The sequence below is a fragment of the Melospiza melodia genome, chromosome 5 (assembly GCF_035770615.1).
Source record: "Melospiza melodia melodia isolate bMelMel2 chromosome 5, bMelMel2.pri, whole genome shotgun sequence".
NCBI classification, from domain to species: domain Eukaryota; kingdom Metazoa; phylum Chordata; class Aves; order Passeriformes; family Passerellidae; genus Melospiza; species Melospiza melodia.
The window spans coordinates 82,717,620-82,743,682 of record NC_086198.1 but is presented as its reverse complement, the minus strand read 5'-3'; the positions used below and the strand labels follow the sequence as shown (position 1 = coordinate 82,743,682).

Sequence of the window (26,063 nt, the reverse complement as noted above, 5' to 3'; positions counted from 1 at the left end):
GAACTTTCTCAGTTGTTCAGTCTTCCCTTATATAGACTGCACATGTTTAACAGTATTTCTAAAATACATGTAAGGCTTTTTTTCCTGCCTCAGCTTCCCATCTCAATGTGGCTCAGAGGAGACACTGGACATGAGAAACCGGTAGAATTATATTTGTAGACATCTGTCTCCTGGAAAATTTCACTCCAGAAAATATAGCACAACAGATCTTCCCATGTGCTTTCGTAGCAATAATTGGAATATTTATACAACTTGGGGGTAGGAAGGGGAAATGGAAGGGAGATCCCCAGCATAACAACCAAGTTCTTAGCAAGTGGTAATTGGTGTGGCTCTAGTGAATTGCCTAATTTTCATTGAACTGTTTGGTTTAGACCAATAAAAGATGAATCAAGTCAATGGCTGTGAAATATGTGGGTTGGTCACTTAACCCACCACCAGCACCACACACCACAGAAAGGCAGACACCTTTGTTCTGCAGCACCCAATCTTTGGTTTTGAGGTTTCTGTCTAGGTTCAGACCAGCTTAGGTACCTGCCTAAAAGGATTGGTGGCAGATTGTGAGGGTATGGCCAATATCACTTTATCTTAACATCATTTTGCTTAAGTTTTTACATAATTTTTTTTTTTCTCATGCCATGTTTAGCATTCTGCTAGGTCAGATGAAGTCAGGGGTCAGGGATATGCTTGATTTAATACAACTGGATGGTTTCCCTGGTTTTTGTCCCTTCCTTTTGGTGTCCTGTCATTTGAATTTTATGGTTTTGTCTTTATTTCTTGAGACAACTTTTCTGGGTATCATTTTCTCTGCTGTGTTGGTCCTTTATGCTGGTACAGATTGCATTTGTTCATCTAAAATGCCTGTCCTGCACAATTTCCATCATTTTTACAGTCTTGCATTTTGTCATTTTCTGCTTGAGTTTAGTTGTGGTTTGTTATGTTTTGACAGTGGTTTGTCATACAGCTGTGAATAACCTCTTTGGTTTGCTTTTAAAACTTTCTTCTTTGCAGTTGTTGAACAAAGTTAACTGAACTACTCTTTCTTCAAGCTGAATGATTAGCACAGACAGAAGTGTGAGTGGCTGTGTACTGCAAGCAGGCAAACCATTTGTTCTGGCTTTATTTGCATTCAGAGTGTAGCATTTTTATGCAAACACAAATACTCTCTTTTCTAAATTTTCATCATGGGAGTGATGGTTTTGATTTATAAGACATGAAAGTTTTAGAGTTAAAACTGGAGCTTCCTCATCTAAGGTATATCTTTTTGTCTGTGGAACAAGAATATGGGAAACCCACCCATTTCTCACTTCCAGCCTAAAAAATGAGCTTAGACTGTATGCTTCCTTATAAAGCTGCCTACCATGACAAATTCTGAATTTTTAAATGATGTATAAGGGTCTGGCCTGCTCTGTACTATTAGAAATCTAATTCAGTTGTTTAAGCAATAAATTGTGTGGGCTCTGAGTTTTCATTTTAGGATCGAGTAGCAGGCTCCCTCAGTTATTAGTGTCGTCAATGGATACAGAGAAAAATAATTAAAGCTTGAAGCTGGTACAGGACTGTGCAGGGCTGGTGCTCTGCTATTTGTGCCTCAGCCTGAGACACTGGTTATGAGACCTGCAGGAAAGGAGCCGAGAGTTGAAGATGACTGTGAGCCAGCAATGTGCCCCTGCAGCAGAGAAATCAACAGCCTCCTGGGCTGCATAGGCAGAGTTGGAGGGAGGTGGTGGAGGTGATCTTTCCCTCAGCACTGGAGAGACAGGTCTGGTGTAGGACAGTCAGTTTGGACTCACCATTTAGAAGCAAGACATGGATATACTGGAGTGAGTCCAGAAACAAGACGTGAATATGAGTAAGGGCTTGGAGGATTTGCAATGTGAGAAGTGGCTGAGAGAGTTGAGACTCTGCAGCCTGGAGAAGCCCATAATGTGTGTAAATATATGATGGGGACAGAGTAAACAATATAGAATCAGACTTTTCAGTGTTGTGGAGTGTAGTGCAAGAGGCAGTGAGCACAAAGTGCAACGCAGAAAATTCCATTTAAACACAACAAAAACTGTTTTCTTTCAAAGGTGGTCAAACACTTGCAGAAGTTACCCAGAGAAGTTGTGAAGGCTTCATCTTTGGAGGCACTCAAAACCCAACTGGACACAGCCCTAGACAAGCCACTGCAGATGCTCCCTCTCTGAGTGGAGGGTGGGATGATTTCCAGAGGTGCTCTCCTAGTCCAGGTGCTGTCCTGTGAAAGGGATCTTGGACTCTGCTGCTTGCTCTCTACATTCCCTGGTCTAGATTCTCTTAGCCTGAGGCTGAAATACTCGAGATGTGCTAAATGAATTTTGTACTGAGCAGGTCTTTAAAGACTAGTGGTCAGCTACCAGTGTAATAGGAAAAAGGTTGGGAGGAGATTTTATTGTAGGGTGGCCTACAACAAACCTTAATTAAAAATTACTTTCATGCAGTTTAGCTTTGTGCTGAGACATATAGGGGATTTTTTAGTTCTTTTCTCAATGTTTTTACCAAAATGAATTATAGTGAAATATTTTCTCCAGAGGAATGAAGGATTTAATACTGAGTTGCAGATTATGTGTCTATTGAGAATAAGGGTCATAAGGTGCAAGGAGTAAAGCTGAGGTCTCATTGTCATAGTTTCTGTTACTTGCTTTTGACTCAAGTATGTTTTAGAGGATTGAAGTGCTGGTTACACTCTTTCGAGAAAAGGAAATACACTGTCAAGTGAATCAAAATTTACACACAAATCCTCACCAGGGTAAAATGTTGTTAGAAAATACTGCAGAAGAGGCACAGTCAGATCTAACATAATGATTGAATTACACAGGCTAGAAGGAATTGGAAAGCAAAAATCTATACATTTGCAACTTTATAAGCTTTAATATTTTAGTTTATAGCCTTTAACTGTAGGCAATGTTGTTGATATAAAATAAATAAGATACTGCAGACAGATCCCATGAAAGTGAAACGGATCTAAACAAAACCATTTTGGGTTCTGGCTGTGGGAAGGATTCAATTCACTCAGTAACAATACTGAATCCATGTTACACTTCCCACTTTGTAATTTTGACACAAAATTGAGAACAAAGGCAAATTGGTTAGAAACATTGGATTTCCACAATATCCAGAAAGTGCTGTGTAGATAATTAAAAATAAAAATGTAATTTTAAGTATATGGGAAAATATATATGTAATATGCTAATTTTACTCCTCAATAGATGTGCTTCTGCAATATGGAGGTACTATTTCTACTCTCTTCCAAATTTCATGGTGTTTAAAATAGATTATGCAGATGTTTTTGGAACGTGCAAATACAATGTAGCATATTACTAGTATAATACTTTTAAAAGCACACTAGTGTACTCTAATATAGTATTATCCTTATTACTATTGTATAGATTTTACATCATACTTTCACTTAATATTTAATTAGTGTAAATAACCTGAAATTTCTATTTGTGGAAATTAATCATACCTTCTAATTTTATTCTAAAAGTAATCTACATGATAGAAGCCCAATCTCACACTCTAGATAGGGATTTAAAAAGGACAGGTCTGTGTGTGCCAGATTCTGCCTTGGATACATGTGGGTGGTTTAATCAACATGGCCCACATGTCTCTGAGACAGAATTTGGACTTATTAGACTGCCTTTTCACTGCCTTCTGTTCCACACTATCAAATCTGACTGTAGCTTTTCCTAGGAATTCACAGATTTGTGCTGTTTGGGTCTGAATCCACTCAGCAGATAAGGTGTTACAGAGGTGGAGGAGCAGTCCCATGAGCATCCTGCCTTGCAGCTCCTCCAGAGCTGCAGATTTGCTGTTGTCCAGCTTCAGAGAGGGATTCCTCCCTGCACATCCCAGCCAGATGGACTGTGTCTGGAAGAGAACACAGCTGATGGGCTCTTTCACTGGGACAATTTTGGGCAAACAGAAGTGTAGGCAGAGCACCAACAGTGACACCACTATGTAACTCCATGGAGTTTTGCTCTGTGTGTACTGGTGTGTTTACTTCAGTTACATGTTCTGTGTGTACTGGTGTGTTTACTTCAGTTACTTCAGTTATATGTTCAGAAACATGTGTAAATGAACATGCCAAGCCCTGGCCCATGCAGATGTTAATTGGCTGTGCCCACAGATGTCAATTAACAATTAACAGAAAGCTCATGCTCTCTTTTGCAGTGCCTAGAAAGGTTCATTTGCCATCAGTGGGCTGTTGTCTCCTGGCTTCCCTAGTCCCTGCATCTGGCTGAGAAGAGTTAGTTACATTTCCATTTAATTACTGAGATCCAACTGTGATAATCTCTCAAGCAAGAGACTCTCATAGTCTGCCTAGAGCTTTATGGGACAGCTCAACATTTTGTGTTGGGAGCCAAAAAAAACCCCACAGCCCCAACCAGCAGAGTTCCTCAAGCCCATCTATAGTGTGTTGATGAGATAATCAGCTGCAGGCTGCACCAAAGCTCCTTTGAGCTATAGGCAGAGGGGTTTTTCATTCTGTTGCTGATTCTGTGGAACTTTTAAGGGCTTTTTATCTTTTATATTTTTGGGGTTTATTTGTTTCATTACTTATTTTATAACCCAGCTTTAATTAAAGACAGAGGACTTGACAGGATTCAAGCTGCAAAACACCAACCTGAAAGCAATAAAACCAATATTTTTGTTTCACTGATTAACACTTCCATTGTTCTTTGCTTTCACCAACTTGGCAGTTATTTTACATGGTATATATGCTAAATCCAAATGTCTGATCCTGAGAGCTTCTACTGTAAATGCAACACATGAGCAGTTCAGTGAGCAGGGAGGGGTTTGCTATCAGGCCCTGCTTCTGCAAAGAGGCCATGACCCTTCATTCTGTAGAGGGGGCACTGAGATTTTGACAGCCTATATTTGGCACACAAAGGGAGGAAATGTTCTACTATTCCTATCCCACAAATAATACCAGTTTCCTGTGAACTAGAAAAACATGTTTACTTTCTAATTTACTCAAATCTTCCTTGGGGGAAAAAAACCCCAACCATTCAACAGTACCATCACCACCACACTCTGTGGTGGTACCAAAATTATATTGTAAACTATTTTTTCAGCTGGCTTTCTGAAAAAAAGATAGCTCATCTGAGGCTTGGAAAAACCCTGAACTTCACAAGTTATGGATAATCCCATCTGGAGATCATTGGACTTTTTGGCTCAGTTTGGGATGGAATAATAATTCTAGAGTTAAACATATTCCTAACAGAACTATGTGTTTTATGCTCAGGCAAACGTATCTAGAAGGGAAAATAAACTAAAGGAACAGGGTGAGAGAGGGACATCCTAATCATCATTGTTGCGTGGCCAGGCCGAAAAGCAGGAGTGTGAACTCAGTCATCCCTCCTTGAGAGGCAGGCCTTGGGCTGTTTAATGTATCAGATGGTTTCATTCTATTCTTTAGAATTCCCCATGGGTGATACTTGAGGAATTATATAGAATATAACTGTTACTGACCTATAAAGCTTTTCACCTATGTTCATAGATTGAATTAATTGATTTCTGGACCATTCATATTTGGGGGGGGAAGGTCAAAAATCTGTTTTACTTCAATTCTAAAATTGCTTTTTTGTCTCTTATTCATGGAAAATTACATGGAATCACATTTAGCCAAGCTGTCACACTGCAACATAGGCTAATGTTACATAATGCCAGTGGATGACATAATTCTTTATTTGTGCAAAATATTCATTTCTGATATGCCTTTCTTAGAGACATTTTCATGTAAAAAAAAATATTTCTTGTTGCTAAATCCAGCTGATCTTTGTCACTTTGCTTTGCTATCTGGGCAACTGCTAGCAAAATCAAGCAAAGATTAAGTGGCAGTGCCCACATCTCATAAGAAATCCTCCTTCAGCCAGGGAAGGATGCTGCCCAGGACAAAATGATGATTTAAAGCAGCATTCCAGTGATCTGGACTTAATGCCTGAATGCTGAGGAGCAGGTGATTTTTCCTTCTGGTATATACAGTACCTTGCAACATGGGGTGTCACATTTCACACCATTAAATGGTAATGGTCTTTTCTGAGTAATGGGACATAAAGCCTGTTATTATTTGTATAGATGAAGGTGTTTTTTCCATGTTATGAAAGTATTGCAAGTTTGTTTTAAAATGTCTAAAAATCTGTATGCTTTGGAGTAGGGTTGCTCACCTTTGTGGTAGGGGTATCCCTTTGTCCTCTTTGTGGAAATCTGACTGAATTTAACAGATTTCTAAATATTTTTTGGGAAAAGAAAGGTACCCATTCTCAGGTATTCAGTACAAGCTTTACTAAAATTTGGCAGCTACAATTTCCAAGGTCTCCCTGCCCAGGAACATAGCTCAGTAGGGCATCCACATGCCAACTACACAGAGTAACTTGATATTTTGTAGGTCAGGGCTATGTGGAATCATGGTCATTTCCATTACAAAACCCACAGGTTTTGCAGGCTCAGCCAGGTGCATGCAAGAGCAGGAAACACTTTCTCCTACACTGCTGGCAGATGTGCCTGGGATCCAGGTGGCCTTAAGGAGGAAGGAACTTGGCCTGAATGTAGAGGAAAGGAAAGGGAAGAGGAGGGGGTGAAAAAGGAGGGTAAAAATCAGGAGCAGATGCCATTGATATGATAGAGGAGAGAGAAGTAGTAACTGGGAGATGAAAGGAGAAGATGGAGGATGATTGAGTAAGGGAGAGTTTGAAGTCAATGAGAGAAATACAGGGAATGGGGATATGTTTGGCTGGGTGAGGGTACACAGAGGAAAGAGGTCCTCTTGATGGGTCTCTGGCTGATGAGAAGCTGAAGGAAGCAAGGGAAGATGGGATTAATTTGGAGAAATAATCTGCTGTTACAAGGAGACAGAGTGGGAAAATGTGCAGAGAGAATGTGGCAGGGGTAACCCACAAAATCAAGATCCAGAAGGAGAGCTTAGGCTGCCAAGGCAGGGAGGCTGGGAAAAGCAGCTGTGGAAGCCTGGCTGGGTAGGAAGGGCACTGAAAAAGTGTATGTGAAGCTGGTATTTTGGGCAGTGGGGAGGAAAATGAGGAAACTGAGACTAAATAACTGGGCCTTCTTAATTAAGAAGAATGGAAAAAATAATGTAGATTTAGGGTAGGTTATTGAGTTTCCTTGAGACGAAGAGGCATCATTTGAGGAGAGGAAGAAGACAAGGAGGTACTGGGAGTTGAGCAGTGAGCTTGGAAGATAAGCAACCAACCATAAGCCGAGAAAACAGAGGACTGGACCATGGGGGTGGGTGGGGACAAAGACTGGAGAAAGAATAAAGCCTTGCTATTAAGAAAGGAAATTAAAATAACTTCTCCCTATTCAAACTGCTCTGCAAATGCTCAGTTTAGAGCTCCTGTGGCTAAGATCTATATGCTAGCTCTGAAGGCTCCATGTCATGCTCCTTTAAGGAAGAGTGTGGTAGGGAGGAGCCCTACAAAACCATGCACAGGCGCACATTCTTCAACATGGATTCTGTGGAGTAAAAGCCAACCTCTAAAATATGAAGGAATTCCAATAAAGCACATAAAGCTTCATGCAGCAATTGGATGTGCTAGAGACTATATTTTCCATTATTGCTGTGAGTGGCACTGGGGAATTGCAAACCCAAGGCCAGGCTTGCTCTGTGCTCTGCAAGGGGTGAGTTCATTTCAGTGGCATACGGATGGCTGGACCACATCCTGAAATGGCCACAATCATCCAGTTGTTCCATAGTTCTGCCTTCACATTGTTTGGGGTCCTCCTAGAAAGAATTCTGCTGTCTCCAGCAGAAGATATGTGGTGCTGCTGAAATCTTGTTGACATGTACAGTTGCAGGCACAAGTGGAGTGTGTGCCTCCACATGTGAGTGCATCCATCTACTGCAAGCAGGGAGAGAAAAGCACCATTGCCATGTTCCTATTCTTTTTCTCGGGAAAGGATTGTATGTATGCATGCAGCAGAGCAGGGAGTGCACACATATGTGCTTGCATGTTCATCTACACAATTATGTCTTGGAAGAGAAAAATTCGAGGAGTTGTCCTTTGCACTAAAAAGTGCCCAAGGATTGGGATGATCTCTAGGCCTCATAAGAGTTATTCCACAGTCCTTTATTGTTCTTGGAAATTCCATTTCCTGCACAAAACCCCTTGTTACTGCTGTAGAGTGTCATGTTTATCCTAGAAATGAAATGATCATTTTAAGCCACTGAGTGCTTCGGGAAGAGAACCAAAACCTTGAACATGCTTCAGTCCTTGGTGGCAAAGCTGAGGAGATACCTCAGCTGCTCATTAAAACCTGCTCATTAACACAGGTTTCCATTACTCTTTCTTCTGGAGCTGAATATTTATCTATAAACATTTACACTGGATATTTGCATCAGTTATTTTCAGTTCTGCAGACTGACAGGGTTTGCATGTGCATCTGTCATGGAAAATGAGGTTCCATGGAGCACATCCTTGTGTGCACCTCCATTCATCTTCCTCCCTTTGGTCTCCCACTTTGTTCTCAACAGCAGCATATCCCTGTGGCAAGCATAGATAACACTTACCAGGAAATAACTTTATTAAAAATGCTTACTATTAATAAGAATAAATTATTTAATGTATTTCTAGCCTTTTTTAATGTGTTGTAGCTGTAAATACAGGGCAAAAAGCAGCACCACATGACCATGCTACTTTGGGAACAGTCTATAAACTGCAGTTTAATAGTTTCAAGATATTTATGCAGTGCATAAGTCACAGGAATAGAGGTTTATCACAATCAGTAGGAATGCTGGATTTTCACATCACCCATTTGCTGCTTAAGATGATTAGCAGGAAATTTAATTTGCACTAATTAGCCTTAGGGGAGCAAGAAATTAACTTGATGGGTAAATTTCACTTTTTACTGTATACCACACCAACATGAAGAAATTTGAGTTGAACCATGAATTAAATCCTATGCTAATACACTGGACTTCAGTTTTTCTAAATTAAATTAAAAGACTGTAAAAATTATTCTATGCATGGTCACTGGGTGGGGTTTTTTAGGATCTAGTTGTACAACTTTAAATATATCCACTGAATTGTCAGCTACTTCCAGAGAGTGTGGTATATTTTGTACATTAAACTACATTGATATGTGATATTACAGCAAAAGCTTTTACAAGTCCTAATTTTCTCTATTTGCATATTTTCATTACACAATATGCATTATGACTGCCTATTCAATATTTCACATTGCAATGCACAGAACAAAAACAGTATTCACAGAACTACTGTGAAAATTCCCTATTTTTTAATTTGCAACAACCATTTGCAAATGCATTTTTAGGTTCAGGAGCCTTTGTTCATATGCTGGCAAAATTTCTATGAAACTAGTTTTTTTAGAAATCACTCTCAAAAGTATACAGCAAATGAGGGAGGCATGAGTCACCACATAGTCCTAATAGAAAAATTAGAATTAGGAACTAATAAACTCTAATCTTGCCTGTGGATGGTGACTTTTCTACCTCATTCTTCCAAGAGACCATTTAGATTGCTTGGTTTTTCCCTGTAAAATGAACGCAATTTTTATGTACCCACCACTCAAAATTACTGTGGATTGATTAATGCTTGCAAAGCAATGAGTCATTTGGTATGGAAGTATCCATCTATTATAAACTGAAATGTTCTCTTATACCAGGCTTGTGGTTACATTCAAATTTATCTGTAAAGAAGGAGATGGAAAGCATCAGTTGCATATGAGATAATTGCCTTTGATGTCAGTGCTGCTGCTGGTTTGTGCACACTCAGAAGCTCACTCTCACTACTACATTTTTGTAATTAGACCTTGGAAAACTTACCTAAAACTACTACTGAAGTGAGTTTTGCCCGACTAAATAATTCTGAATTGGGTACCTTCAGTCCATAGTTAGGGGTTTAAGTGGTGCCTGTAAGGGAGTCCCGGTGTCTGCTCAGACTTTCGAGCCTATTATTGGTCTAAAGAGAGATCTCAGAGAGATCTGTGAGTAGTCCTATATTGTATAACATTCTGGTTTTCCATTCTCAGTCCTCCTTCAACCCCCAGTACTCTGATTTCTGAGTAGCAGCCCTCCTGTTGAATCCAGAGTGCATGTGCATGTGTGTGTGTGCACATGTATGGGTGGGTATATATAAATATACACGTGCCCACACACAAAAACCATATATGTGTACACAACCCCCTTATATAAAAGTGCTTTGCTTTTTTGGGTGTAGAAGTATATTTCTGTCAATACCACTTGTATTTGTACACTTATGGGTAATATTCAGCTTTCAGTAGTAATTGACATCATGTGGGTTTCTGTGTACTAATTACTTTGGGACAAAAAACCCTTGCAGATGGTTTCAAGAGTGACTCTAACTTGCCATCAGTGTAAAAAGATTATATAGGATGAGCCCACTCCCTCTGAATGGAGTCAGCCGTTTTCATGGATTTTAGTGGGACCAGGCACAGCTTTGTCTATACAAAAGGGAGAGAACACGTATTTTATTCAAAATGAAAGTTTGATTTCATTGCACTTAAAATTATTCATGTGCTGTTAGCAAATGGTTTGAAATTTTATAACCTAGAGCATTTGCTGAATTCTGCTTTGTATTTTCCTCACAGCAATTGGAAGAACCCTCATTCCTCGTTATTTTAGCACTGTCTTTGAAGGAGGTGTAACAGACCTGTATTACATTCTCAAGCACTCAAAAGAGTCATACCACAACTCATCCATCACAGTGGACTGTGATCAATGCACCATGGTCACTCAGCATGGAAAACCCATGTTTACCAAGGTAACAGGGAAGACTCAATAAAGCATGTTGTTGGTTTTTGGTTTTCTTTTTCCTTTACAGTGTGTATAAGGGTGAAGAATATTGGCTGTTGAATTTTTCTGGTAGACTGACATTATTTCTAATACTGAAAACCCTTGGAGCCATTTAATTACTGTTTTCTATATTCATTATGTGACTGGAAGATTCTGTGGGTATCTCCTGTAATTCTCCCAGAAAGATTGCAAGAGAAGCACATAATGCCAGGTTGCCAGAACTATCAGTTTTATGTGAATTAAATTCAGTCTGACCATTTCCTTTTCTCTGGGTTTGATTTTAAAGCAACAATGAGATTTCACATTGCTGGTACCTACCATTTGGGATGGTATGCATTACATTTGATACTTACCTAGTACAAGGACTATAAATCTCTAGAAAAATACTGATTTAATACAGTAGGATGCCAGTCCAAAGGTCTATGAAGTCAATGGAAGGAATCAATTGAAACACACTCTGGATAAAACAGTTAGTGAATATTCAATATTTGTAATTGATAGTGAATTATCTTCACGCATAGGGCACATCCAGTCCTGTAATTAAAACGGGTGCCACATATATGTATAAAAAAGCAGTACCAAAAGGGTGAAAAATAAAAATTAAAACAAAATTTTTCTTCTATTAAAAAAAAAAAAATCAGTAAACTTGTTTTAAAGTGGTTACATTTTAATACATTAACAGTAAATAATGATAACAGGAAATGTTGATTTTCCATCTTGTACTTGTTCATCTTTAACTTTTTCAAAAAGAAAAGAACAAAGGGAGAAGGGGCAGCAGGAGAAGGTAGCTAATCTGTGTTGCCCTTGAATTGCAGCACCACGGAGGTTTTAATTTTAAGTTCCTGGCTATTGACAGCATCATGACCAGGCTTACATGGCTTTTGCTGTTTTGGCATGTGTGGGAGTCCCATCCCTCTGCAGGTCCTGCTCTGCCATCTGCCCTGGGTGGGGCTCAGAGGGAGCAGAAGCTGCTGGTGTGTGGTGCACGGGGGAGCCAGGACAAGAGAGCCCATCCAGCCCCTGAGGCCCACACAGACACAGGCGGACAGAGGAGCCCAGATTGGCGCCTCTTTGCTCCCTCACTGCTCACGGGGAGCTGTGAGTCCTGGCCAGGTGCAGGAGATGTGCCAAAGTTCCACAGTGGCTGCTTCATTGCTGAGCTCCCCACAGCGATTTCTGTGTCCTTCCCCTTTGTGCTGGCTTTAATGCAATAGCAAATGAAAAGGAGTTGGTGTGGGTTTTTTAAACCATTAAATACATAATGCTTTTCTCAATTCATTTAGATTATTTTACTTACCATGGCAGCACATGACAGTGTTGTTATTTTGGAAAGGAGGTTAGCAGTATGGGCTGGGCTGGGGCCACAACTGCCTCCCATGGCCCTGTCCTGTTGTGTGCAGTGAGTCCCTGTCTGCAGTGCACAGTTTGCCTCAGCCTTCACATTTCTCTGGCAGATTCCAATAGAAACCTGTGAACTGCTAGAAAGATTCGGGAGGGGAATTAATTTGGATTCTGGGAGAAAAATTAGGAAGTTTAATGCCTGCATGTTGAAAATACAACTTTTTAGTAAGAGCAAATCTGAAATAAAGCACAGTAGTTGATGGAATAGGGGAGAAGAAATAATACTCTCTCAGAAATAAGTTAGAGCTGAATGTTGTCTCAGCTGTGCTTATTTAACTTCTAGCAGAGATACCAAGGGCACAGATCTTGTACCCAAAGGTAAATTCCTACTCTCACAGCATCAGTGATGGAACAAAGCATACATCCCATAATGAGCACCACTGCAATGGGCTGTGTAGCTCCTTGGATCATATCTGAATTTGACCCTCTGGAACTACCCTGGAGGGGAGGAGTTAATGCAAAAATACAAGCTGTTTCAATTTCACAAGCAAATTCTGTGCTACAAATTCACTAACTTCTAATACAACAGACTAAACCACTTTTCATTGTGTATTGAATCAAGAATCCACAGAATCAAGAATCAAATGCATTTTATTCATTTGAACATTTTGCTAGTTAGAGCAACTCACTGCATACAGCAGTATTGGATGAATATATAAAATGGCATTTCCAGTTCTTTTGAAACAAAAATGGCCAGAACATGCCTAGCAGTAAGAATATGAATAGTCCAGCTTGTCTTTGAGGCTAAAAGTCCTTGTAAAATGTCACACACTTAAAAATTGTTTTATCAAGATGTAAATAAATAGTATAAAGAATTTATAATAGTTCAGTGGCATAAATAAAATGTTGTGAAACACTGGAGCCAAGACCACTATGTTTTTTTTACCTGGGAGATGCTCCACTTTTTTCTTCAGGCAGAAGAAAGTTTTAGGAGTCCTCCTAAGTCCCTGTTTTCACTGTGTTTACTCCAGCTCTGGCACTCCCACTTTATGTGTAGGCAAATTGTTTTTCTACAGTGATCAATGATTATGTGTCTCAGTGGAGTGGCAGGGGTGGGCATTGCCCTCACCACTACGGCAGTGAGTGCCCCATGTGCTCACTACTCACTTCCATCTCCCAGGAGTGCAGCCATCAGCTGGATTTTATTGGTGAAGCCCTTAAAAGCAGTGAATCTAATCCCTACTAATAATATCAGGCATTGCCCAGATTTGTAATAGCTTTAGGTTTCTTTTAAAGCAACAACTCATGTTTGAGAAGCGGTAGTTAATAAAGGGGGAACACTTTTAAATATGCCAGGTGTTAGGAGAATGAGACTGTGAGCAAGGAGGCACAGGACCAAAGTTGGTTTTCATAGGCACAAGCAGTTGAAATTCCTACAATTAATAAGTGCAGTTAAGGGGTTAAAAAGCTATTGGTTAGTTTGAGAAATGTTCTTTTTTAGTTTTTTCCTGGCCTAGTCTAGAGCAACCACGTGATGCACTGAATGCCTGCCAGCCTCTTTCTTGTTGATCCTCCGGAGACCATCTGTGCTGGGGGCATTGATTAGAGTGTGTCTGCTGGGATTACATCTTTTCTGTTGCCATGCCAACTAATCAGCTGATTTTGGTTACCACAGAAACAAAATGTCAGAGCTCACAGTACGGTAACATGAATTCAGCACAACAGAAAATGTTTTCTTAATTGGAGACCCTTTTGATTTTTTGGATTCTATGTAAAAGGCAGCTTTCAGGAGAAAAAATAGCCCTTTTAAAATAAGAACTGTGCCAATTTTATTGATTAAAAACAATGTGTAAAATTCTACTTTACATGAGGAAATTAAATTTCTTTATAAGATGCATAAATTTTTACCACTGTAATATGAAGAATGTGTTTTTCTATTAAAATTTGTTAATGCCAGTGCCTAAAAATCTGCTAAGAGCTTTGGTGGTGTGAGCTTAACAAAAGAAACATTTGAGAAGCCACTGGTATTATTATGAAAAAAATTGCTTTAAACCTGAAATATTTTCACGTTAACCGATCAGTAACCAGGATCTTTGGCCTCAACACAGCACCATTAATACAAAATATTTTCCTACTATGACTCCTTATGTGTGTGCATGTGTATTGTGTAATTTCTCATCATCGTGCAGGTAATGTGAAAATCAAAGGTGAAACATAAGGCACATTAAATATCTGAAGGCATCACTAAGGTGTGCTGAAAAGGGCAGATGAGAACCTGTTGCAAGGTTCTCCTTCCCAGATCTACAGGAATTTGTCCATATACTATGCCTGTTAAAATTACCTGTGTGTTTTAGCAGAAATAATAAGAGGAAAAATTGTAAGGACATTAAGTAGACTGTTAGCCAGAAAAGCCACACACTGACCAAGTGAGAGCTGGCCAAGTCTGAGTTGGAGCTGTTAAAAAGGCTCAACAGACTCAGATGAATCTGGGATGGTTATTTTTCAATCGAATACTGTATTAAAATTAAGGTTGCAGAAGCCCTCTCTTTTAAAGCCATTACACCCTGTTTCCACAATATCTCTGTACCCTGCACTTGCAAGTTTGCTAGGAACAGGGATTGTAAGTCTAAATCTACCATTTAAAAAAAAATCAACAGTGGTAGTTAATTTTCAAATCAGACATAATTTTGGATACTCCACAGTATTCTCAATCAAGATACCATGTTGGGCTTGTATTTTTCACCTTAAAGAAGACCACAACCATGTTACTTTTCCACAAAAAATTGTGGAGAGTTGTTTAAAAGTGCCCAGTAATTTATTTATTTAAATTACTGGGCACTTTTCACTTGCTGCATTTATTCCTCCTATATTTTCTGTTCTTTCTTAGACAAGATTTCTCACAAAGCTGTGTGAGCCACTTTCTGTGGAAGCAGCTCCATTGCCTGGCTCTCCTCTGCTCCCCTCACTCTCAAACCTGTGAGAAATGCAGCTCATAGGCCCCCATGGCAGGCACCCACCTGGTTTTCCTTGCAAGAGGGGATTAATAAAATTAGATAAGAGGAAAAGAAACACAAAAAAACCACAATAAAACCCACAAAAACAAAACAACAAAAAACCCAAAAATAAACAACAACAACAAAAAGCCTCACCATAAAAAGCAAACCAAACAGAAGAAAATGCTTGGAAAATAACAAAAATTATTTTTAAATTTATGAAAAATTATGAAAGAACCCAGGTTTGGCCACAGGCATTCAGGGCACTGCCTACTCCAACTGGACCTGAGAGAAAGGTTTATATGCCAAGCTGTAGTAAGTCTAAAACAGGTTGGGAATGACTGGTTCAGCAACTTGCCATCAAGTGTACTCATTTGCACCACAGTCACCTCCACTGCGAGGTTCAGTCATTAATTAGCAGTAGCAAACCATGAGGAAAAGAGAATTGATGCAATAAATAAGATTTAGTACACAATATTCTATGTTTGTAAAATGCTATAAAATCTATAGCATTATAAGTTACTGTCTCTGAGGTAAGGCCTATGAAGTAATTTTCCCACATTCGTTTTTTCTCTCCCCAAGAGGATGAAAAACAATTAATCTAGCAGAGATGAACAATAGAATACTGCTCTGATATTTTTGAATGTTGTTTAATCGATGATACCATACCAATGAAGACAAAATTCCTGGGAATTTATTTCATGCATTTTATGTATTCTAGGTATGCACAGAAGGACGTCTTATCTTGGAGTTTACTTTTGATGACCTTATGAGAATAAAAACATGGCACTTTACTATTAGACAATACAGAGAATTAGTCCCACGCAGCATTCTAGCCATGCATGTAAGTAATCCTTTATTCATTTGACCTAATGCAAAGAGATGAGATTAGGTTTATGAAGAACTCTGGCAAATTTCACACCCAAGGCAATTAACTGTAAATATTTTGGTTTGCCTACAACTACATCTATTCACAAGTTCTTTCTGCCTTGTTTTTCAGTGCTCTATTATTGCCACTGTTGCTATGTTTTCATTGTATTTTAGCACGTAATTTTCTTTTTAATCCCACTTGGTGCTCTGTATGATTTGGGTCCAAAATCTCTTCTTATTGACCTGAACTACACCAAAGTCTGTGAATTTTCGTTGTTGTACCAATTATAAGTCTGAAATGAAGCAAACTGATGCTACCCTTGCACAGACAGAAGAAATTGCCATATATTTACTTAGAAACCTTTAGAATTTCAATGCAGACCTTCTTTTTGTTTCACATTTCACAGCTTTCTTTTGTTGTTGAATGAAAATACACACAATGAAACATTAAAGTATTAAATATTCTGCAAGGTAAAGTCAAAATATAATAAGGTAAATTGTAGAGAAACAAAGAACATACTTTTATTGACACTTTCATTTCTTCAGCATAGACCCCCTCCTGCTAGTAGAGCCCTGATAAACAAAATCAATTGCAGGACTGTGGTTTTATAAAGGGTAAGAACACAGACACACAGATTTTCCTATATTTTGACATCAAGTTACTTAGACATCCTCAGATAAAAATATATTAATAGTGAGGAATTTTATATAATTTAAACTGGACCTTTTCCAAAGTGCTATTACAAGCCTGAAGAAAACACCTTCGAAAACCCACCCCACCATTTCTGTCCCAGGATTATCTGCTCTTTTAGGGAACTGATCAACTGAGCTCTTCAACAGTATCCCATTAAGGGACAATGAGGATGGCCATGATTGACATTATGCATTTAGAGAGGGGGCTGCTAAATTCAGAGTGGAAGCAGGTTAGACAGCAACCAGCAGGTATTAATTTAGTAATGAGATTGATCTCATTTTAAAGAGAAGGCTGGTCTCACAGGTAAAGCTCCTGGCTAGGGTCAGGGAAGGGCTATACTTGCATTTTTCCCCGTTTAATTCTGGGAAAATAACTTGGATCAGAAGGGTTCTCCAGACTGTGCTTAATGTCACATCTTTGATGAGGTCTTTCTGCTGTAGTTTCTTACCCACAAAAAGAAAGTGATATGTTCTTTATTCCTGTCTTTTTCTGTCTAGTCCCCTGGGACTCACAGCCAACAAATAGAAGCTGAAAGTGTTCTGCAATCCCTCAGGAAGCTCTTTGGTCACTTGCTCTCTTAGGTCTATCTTTTGAATGAGTGGTCAGGGATCAAAGGAACATATTGGAAAACAGTCTTTAGTCTGCTCCAATATCATCATGCTTTACATTTTCCCTTGCATATGGAACTCCAGCTTATTATATAAATTTAGCATCAATGTGTAATTTCTCCATAGCAGTGGCACTGCTTTTCAGGGAACCCTCCCTGCATTTCACAAAGCACATAGAAAAAATACCCCAGTGAAAAGCAAAGTGAAAATTCTTTTTTCCTTTGTTGTTTAGGCACAAGACCCTCAGGTGCTGGAGCAGCTGTCCAAAAACATCACTCGAATGGGTCTGACAAACTTCACCCTCAACTACCTCAGGGTAAGCATACCATAGCTGCATTTTTGTGAGCATTTTTTAAAAGGTACCACTGCCTTTGAGTCAAGATAATGACAGCAGAGCCTGTGTTGATCAGGTAAGAAATTGACCTAACCCTTAATGAGGGTGGAGGAAAAACAAAGACACTGCAGTGGAGATGTAGCTGATAACAATGGGCTGTTAAAAAAGCCAGGAATTTTATAATTCACTCCAAGCCTCGTGTGAGTAGCCCCTCTTTTTAACAGTCTTTCTTTTTAGTTTTGAGCAATGCCTTTATTTTATTGTAAGCAAGGAATTCCCAGTATTTTTCCACTCTGTTTCACTGTGCCTGAGAAAATGGCAGCTAATTCTTATTAAAAGCTGCCTATCTCCTCCAGATTTTCAACCTTGCCACCTCTCCCGGGCAGAGGCAGGGCTGAGGGAAGGTTCAGCTCCAGCTCTGTTTGCAGCAGCCCCTCAAAGCAGTCCTCACTTCACATGCCTCTGGGAGCCTGAGCTTCCTCCTTAGCCTTGCCCTGAATCGAGTGTGGTTTTTGCGATTAAATAATGCATTTGTTCCCATTGCTTTTTGACCCTCAAAGTGCATTCAAAGTTTAGATGTTTATTTTTATTTTTGAAAGTGTTCCCTGGTGTGGTCTTACAATACATACACAGAAATACAGATTTGTAGAGTTCGCATTTCAAGCTTAAAATTCAGATTTTTCCTATTTCTAGATGTGCCATTAGTGGATAAAATGAGGCAAATTTCACAATGATACATCAAGCTAACTTGGCCAGGACTATCTGGTTTTATTCTTTTTAATTTTATGAGTAATTATTCAAGGTACTTTTTAAAGATAACATAAACACTAGAAAATGCAGCTATTTTCAGCCTAATGTAGAGCTGTACCTAAGTGTGCAATTTAGCTGTACTTCATTCAGTTCTATGAACCTTGTAATGCCTTCCCTATGGATAGATGGAGTCCTGTCCCCAGAGTGTTTTGAACCCCAGGGAAAGTGTGCAAAACCAAAATGCTGTTGTGATCTCTCTCACTGTGTCCTTACAGGTTATTGATAGCCTGTAGTTTTACTTACCTTCCCAACAGCATAAGCCATTGCTGATTGTTGCTTATGTGGTGTTAATGTAAAGAATACTGTTCAAATTACAGCCTGAGTTGTGCAGGGCAGGTCTGGTTGTTTGTAAATGAAAGAAGAATACGGCGTAAAACCTCAGAGGAATAATGCATTGCATTGGGATTTTTCCATGTGTAAATGTAAGATTAACATGTCCATGCAATGCACGTTGTATTCTCATGGTTACTTTAGTTTGTGATTTGGTACAGAGAGAAGCTCTTGGGCTCTGGCAACCCTGCAGCCATGCTGTCAGTGTTTTGTGGTGGGGCATCCTAGAGCATGTCCTCGAGGAAATCCCACTGGGGATTCCTCCTCAGTCATGGCAAGTTTTGCATTACATGCTTGTGGCAAACTGGGCAGAAAGTGGCTGACTTTTCACGGGAATTTCCGTGGTTTCTTTGCAAACTGCGCAGTGGCACCAGGCATTGGCCACATCTGGGGTGTTTGCTCCCCTGGGTGTGATGGGATGTGGTGTCACACGCCTGGGCTGGCCCCAGCAGCCTCCACGAGGGCCAGGTGGGATCTGCAGCATCGCCTCTGTCACTGACCCCTTCTGTTTCTCTGTGAGACTGCTCGATGTGACGATGCCAATGACAAAGGCAGGGCTCTGGTTAGGAGGCAGCTGCCATCAGGTACCCATGCCGCTCCCTCTGTTAGCATCAAAAAAAAATGTAAGAAAGGAAGAGGGAGAGGGAGGGGAAAAAAACTCAGAAAAAGAAAAGTGGGATGAAGATAAGCACTAGGGAGATGAGCAGTGAAGTGGGAGGGGATGAAAAGATAAAGTCTTACTTTTTTTCTTCTTCCAGACTAGTTTTGTTAGCTTAACAGATGACATTAGGTCTCTGGGTGCAAAGCTTCCTCTGGCTCCTGCTGTGGTGATTCCAAGAGGAAATCTTTTTTTCTCAAGCCAATCTTTACATGTCTATTTTTCTTGTGGTGAGGGATTGATCATTCTGCTCTTTTTTCCAGATGTTTGGCTCATCATGGCAGCGTGTATTACATGGTGTATTTCCATTTTGATTTGCTTCTTTTCCAGTTACTTTCCTCTGTTAATTTTAACTTGAAAGTGTTTTCTGAGGTCATGCACTAAAAATCATGTACTAAATAATGTGGTAAATGTACTTAGATTTAAGGTGTTCTCTTTTGTCTGTTTTTAAGTCAGCATTTTATGATATTTTATTGTCTTCCCAGTGTTTAGTAATTAGCACTGTTGCATGATTTTGAATAAGGATCAGAAACTAGGCAAAAAATTTATTTTCTTTTTTTTTTCTGCTGCACACAGCAAAGGCTTGTGATACTCATAAGCAAAAACTTCAGTGATGGGCGGAATTAATCATTTTTCTTCTCCAGCGTGCACACAGCAGCAAGCTGTGCTGCAGTTTCTTTAAAGGCAGAATTTAAACCTGGATTTCAGATGGTTGTGATATAAAGGCATAGCCTGTGTTTTTTGGGCTCTAGATATCACAGAATGCTAAATCATTGCTAGTTGGGATAATTGCAGTTGCTGGCATGTAAACCTCCATTCCTGAGTGCCACATGCTTGTAGAGCCACAGCTTTGGATGTGTGCCCTGGTTTGTCTTCATTCACTGCAAGTAAAGCTGTCCAGCATAGAAGAACATTGATTTTTTAAATCATATATAATACAAATTTAAAATGTATCTTCTTGGAACCTGGAAATGAAATGTTTTGTCCTATGTCAATTGCCAAATGGGTTTTCTCTCTGTTTTCTCTGGCTCTGTATAAAACCATAGGGTTACTTTCTTTCTAGCTATGAGTTTGTTTTGTTCCAGCATAATTGATTACCTCATCAATGGGGTCAGCGTACTTTGCTGTAGCTGCTGACTAGAAGTTGAATGGGCTGTCTCAGAAATAATAAGAAAAACCTTGTGGGTTTTAAATTAATATCAAGCTTTTTAAAATGTAATTTCTTATCAAGTCATCAAGAAGTAGATATTATGAACTATCAGATAATAAGGCCAAGACCTAGTCTCAGTCAGTATGAGTCCAGGAACAAACAGGAATCCTGTACAGAATTTGGAGGTGAAGATAACATTCAGAAGAACAGTTTCCACCAAGCTACAATAATTTAGTCCCCACAGTACCTTATTTTTTTTCCTAATTTTTTAGTTGCTGAGCTATTTTATCTATATCTTCAATGCATAATGGATTTGAATGTACTCTAAAAACAATAGCTCTATACTAGCAGCATTATTGAAAATTTGGAACTCGGCTATATCTTGTTGCCATCTATAAAATGATTCATTCTCTTAAATTTCTGACATTATTAAAAAGTCATTCCCTACTGTCAATTAAGCAGGACTACCTGGCCTGAGCCTTGAAAGATAATTGTGCCTTGCCCAGCTGGTTTTCAAAATTTGCCTCTGCTTTCTTGCACTGGCTGGCTGGAGTGATTTCTTAGAGCTCTTGCCCAGACGTGGATGTTGCATGCTGCCCACACTGTGGCCTGCTCTGGTGGCCAGTTTATTGATGTTGATGGAGCCAAATCTGCACGTGCCCCTTGCAAAGCCAGAGTCAGCGTGGCAGAGCGCTCCCGCTCTGCGTCAGGAGAGGAGCCCGGGCAGGGGAATGCGCACTCCCATTGCCCCTCACATCCTGTACGGCTCCATTCACCAGGGCTTGCTTATCTGAGCTACAAATTATCCAATTTGTTTGTTCTCCGTAAAAGACAATAACGAGGTGTTACTATTGCTACACAGAGGACAATATTTTCTAAGTCCTCTCTTTCACTAATTTAGTTCCTCGCTAGACATTTTTGGATTTCTGCTGCTGGGAGGATAATGTAAATTCTTTAATGGGACACAATTTTCTAAAGGCACTACTTACACTGTAATCAAAAGCCATTTGTATGTATACCCAGTGTGTACACAAAATTTTCTTTTCCACATGCAAAACAGACACACATGCAACACTTTCCTTTAATGGGCAGTGAAATTTTATTTTCTAAATATGGTTTCAAGCACAGGAAAGATAAGAGCTGAAATCATTTTGGAGCTGTTTTGCTCCTAATCCATAACAGTCTGTGGCAGCTATCTGGCCAATATTTTATGGCTGTTGGTGTATCTTCATGAAGAAGAAGAAAGTTTACATGCATATATGTTCAGGATGCAAAGTCAGGTGCTTGGGGGAGAATAAATGCTGTAAGTAGTCATATGTGCAATATGAACTCATTTCCCTTTGTGAGTTATGTTGTGTCATCATCAAATGGCATCATCAGGCAGTGCAGGAAGTGCATGGGCTAACCAGCCCTCACTCAATAGCAAGTGCTCCAGTGCTACTCATTTTCTTGTAGGGTCTGCCCCAGTATCATTCTGCTGCCCAGGGAAGTGTGGAGTCACAATTCCTGGAGGTATTTAAAAGACTTGTGGAGGTGGCACTTAGGGACATGGCTTAGTGGTGGCCTTGCAGTGCTGGGTTAGTGGCTGGACTCAATGGTCTTAGAAGTGTTTCCCAACCTAAACAACTCTCTGATTTCATCTGAGCTGCAAACCTTAATGGCTGCATGGCTTCTGCCAGCTAAGCAGGCATTGTCTGCGTTCCAGTGTGCACATGGCATTGGGGCACATGGATGGGCACTGGGGCAGTCTGAGGGGACAGCTGAAGGGAAGTGCCCTTTCTGAGAAAGCAAGGGCTTGATTTTGCACAACACTTGGGATTTCATCTTGCCCCATATACTAACAATAAAACCATTGCTGTTGGATGCAGTCTATTGTCTAAGGCTGGCTATGTATGTGAAAAAGTAGATGGCATTTCTGGAAACACACTAGTGTAAATTCTTTTTCCATAACTGAGTATCACAGTGAAACTTGGGAACAAGGGCAGTTTGTTAAAGAAACTCTGGGCTACTCTAAAGCCTACCCTTTCTTGTTCTGCAGTCCCTGCTTCTGCCATATTTCCATGTCTTCATGGAAATACAAGTGAAGCTACAAGTGAAGCCCTACCCAAAGGAACTTCATTTGTTCGTGCTGTGCACTGAATGGGGTGTGCTAGGGAAACAGAGATGGGTTCAGGTGCTGTACCCTACTGAATGTGAATGACAACTTCTATTAAGGGCTCTCAAGCACCCAAAGGAGGGGTTTTAGATCATTTAATCCTCTTGGTGACTTTCATATGAAAGCTGCCAAAATTTTAAAGAATAATATGTGCTGTAGATGGTGAAAGCAGACTACAATATTTTGTAGTCTTAATTCCTTTAAAAAATGGAATTTTTCAATCTAAACCAATTGATCTTGGGGTAGCTCTCCACAGTAAAATACAGGCAAACCCAGAGGATTCTCACAGAAGGATTCAGATTACTGTAGCTGGCTATCCATAATCTATCTGTGCCAACTATAATTAGCTGATTCTGCCAAGGTTTTCTGGTAATGTAATTTCTTAGCATTTATTTTAGTAATGATCACAGTGGTTTCTGTTCCTCTCTTTCATGCATCTAATGCTTTAGGGATAGTGTTATATGTTACTTTCAGAATAATAATTGAGAAGGAATGTATTTGCTCATACAGTCAAATGTTAGCTTTTCACTTTTAATAAAGACAGAACACCACAGAATCTGTATATCAGGAGTTAATTCATCATAAGCATGGAATATCAGAGAGAACAGATAGTTGCAGAAGATGGGGCAGGTAGAGAATTAAGCACCAACTTAGAATTTTCTAAAGCAAAAATGGAATCTGAAGCAATCACTGGATAGGACATGGATTGGAAAGATAATATTCATATTGTTAGAAATAATACTGGTGTGCTTTTCATCCCTTGATTTCTAAGTATTTTGCTAAAACAAATGGGAAAATTGCAGCATATGAGAAACAAAAAATGATGGAGCAAGCCCAATAGCATTTAAAAAAGTCAGATGACAGTTTTAAACCAGACTGGAGAGTAGAGTGAGCTGGTGTAGTAGTGTCCTCTTCTGCTCCTTATGACTTAGAAACAGATTTTAGTGTCTGAGTATCAGAAATTTCAGAATTCAGTGAAAAGTGGGCAAGGGGAACAAAGAACAAGAGACAACAGACAGCAGAATACAAATTGGGATTTCAGAAGAAATGGCAGATTTTATCAGTGTTCTGGAGATGGTAATGGCAAGTTTTCACACAAAGAGCACTAACAGGCTCATGAGTATCAGTTAAGGAGAAAGATGTGTGTGTATGAGCACAAGCCAGTTACTGTGCTCCCTGGACATACAGACCATATGACCTTTGAAATAAAATTAAGGTCTGGGCTAATGGAAGGATGATAATCAGCAATGTGAGTCCTTGAAGCATCCATGAGTAAGAAATCAGAATGAAGTCAGGTTGGAGCAGTTTAAAATTAAAAATGTCAGAAGGGTAAAAGGGAGAAAAAGAAAGACAAAGCACTAGTCATATAAAAACAAGCTACAAGATTTGAACTAATAATGTTATTTCACAAAAGAAAAATGATGAAAAAAAATCCAAGAACACAGCCACAGGCTCTCTTTTTAGAAGACCAATTTGGACTAGTATGCAGTACAGTCATAAATAATAATAACTATTAATTAAGTTTAGGAATGAGACCTGCAGAGGTACAATTTGTATGAAGACCTGAAAATGCCCAAACCAGCTTCTTGTTCAAAGCAATGAAAACAGCAAAAAATTTTAATTAGTTGTTTAATATTGAATATCCATCAGTATTTGGTATGAATTGGTATGCAGGGAGGAGTGAATGCTCCAAAGCGGTCAAGAAATGGGCTTTAATGCAAAGCTGGTGGTTCAAACCTTTGTTCTTTGAAGGAGTTGTTTTAGAACTTAAAATATTTATTATGGAAAGCTTATGGCCACCCTAAGGTCTGATATTCATCTGGAAAGGGAATCCTGTAGCCTACCCAGTCATGTTTTATCTTCATGAAGATAATTTCTTGTCTGTCCATTGTGATATGACAAGCAACTAGCTCATATAACCTTGTAAAGTAGTTTTCTATACATAGTTACTGGTTAGGCTGCTTAGCCCCTTCCCTTCCCCTGCCACTCTTTGGATGGGAAAAACAGCATTACTGTTTGCTCATCTCTGCTGGAGAGATCTTTCATGCAGCTCAAGCTAAAATTTGACTGTTCAATAGAAGGTTTTCCTTGGCCTATTGAGTTTGATCCTACTTCTAGGAAATTTCTGAAAAGGCTTTGCCTTTCTTGTGTGATGTCCTGATCCTTGTGCTTATGGAGGATACCTACCCACTTTGTCACTTGATTCTGTCTGTATACTTCCATTTTATAATCTGTCTATTTAAATATCTCTCTGTAATCTCTCCATTTTATATTCACAACAGAACCCCTAAATACCAAAATCTGACTCTAAGCAGTTAAGTACTTTAGAGACTGTTAGTCTGGGTTAGATGCTGGCACACAGAAAGGTAAATTTGTCTTGGGCACCTTTGTGCTGGTGCAAGCACTGTTGGAGTCAGGTCAGGTGACTAATCTGATGAAAGAGCTAATTGAATCCTTTTCACCTAAATTATGACCACCCTTAATAGCTCCCCAAGTGCTGCTTGGGCTGGGCAGAGAACAGAGAAGCAGGATGGATTCATATCAGCTGGCTCCTGACAAAGCTGGACCTCATCTCCAAATGTGCCAACACTGATAGAAGATTACAAGAAAGAGCCAGGGAATTCTACAGATTAAGAAGGATTCCATAGAGGTGTAAATTTCTCTTTTATTCTTCTGGATCTGGAACATTATACTGCTGGTGTCTCATGTATAACTGTTTTAAATATGTTCATTTCATTAGAGTGACCACTGACTTTCAGCCATAGATTTTAGAGCAGGCACTTGCTCAGAACAGATTACCAAAATTTACAAAACTTGAATTGAAAACAAAATAAGCATAAAGAGAAAAGGTTGATTTTTTTGCACTACTTCTGAATGAAAAGCAAAATTCTATCTGTATACACACATGTATCTATATAAATGGAACACCCATTTCTGTAGTTATGCTGTGAACCATACTGTTCACTATCTTTGCAATTAATTGTCACTATTCTCCTACTGGAAACCTTCAGTTAAATTTTTCCTTCCTGTATGCACACATGCATGAATATTAGTGTCCACCATGAATGTGTAGATCTGTGCATTCCTTTTGATCTCTAAGCATACCTTTTCTTGATATTAAAGGAAATATCAACAGGTGTATCAAATTCATAAATGGAAGTCCATGATTTTGTGTTTACCCTGCTTCAGGCAGACCCATGGGATGTAATATGGAGGATTTACAGGCAGCACTAATGAGAAAAAGCGCTGAACCACACCTGTACTGATGCCCACATAAGGCTTGTGAGCACAGGGGCCAGAGGACATT

The 26,063-nt window shown here is 39.4% G+C and overlaps 1 protein-coding gene across 11 annotated transcripts in view; it reads left to right on the top strand.

Annotated features, from left to right (window-relative positions):
- The window catches only part of LDB2 (LIM domain binding 2), a 367,165-nt gene that overhangs the window by 302,954 nt on the left and 38,148 nt on the right, over nt 1-26,063 (top strand). For all 11 annotated transcript variants that reach the window (XM_063157678.1, XM_063157677.1, XM_063157675.1 and 8 more), the window contains 3 exons: nt 10,609-10,781; nt 15,869-15,991; nt 17,552-17,635. In XM_063157678.1, the coding sequence (XP_063013748.1) occupies nt 10,609-10,781; nt 15,869-15,991; nt 17,552-17,635 (380 nt within the window). The remainder of the gene's footprint in view (nt 1-10,608; nt 10,782-15,868; nt 15,992-17,551; nt 17,636-26,063) is intronic.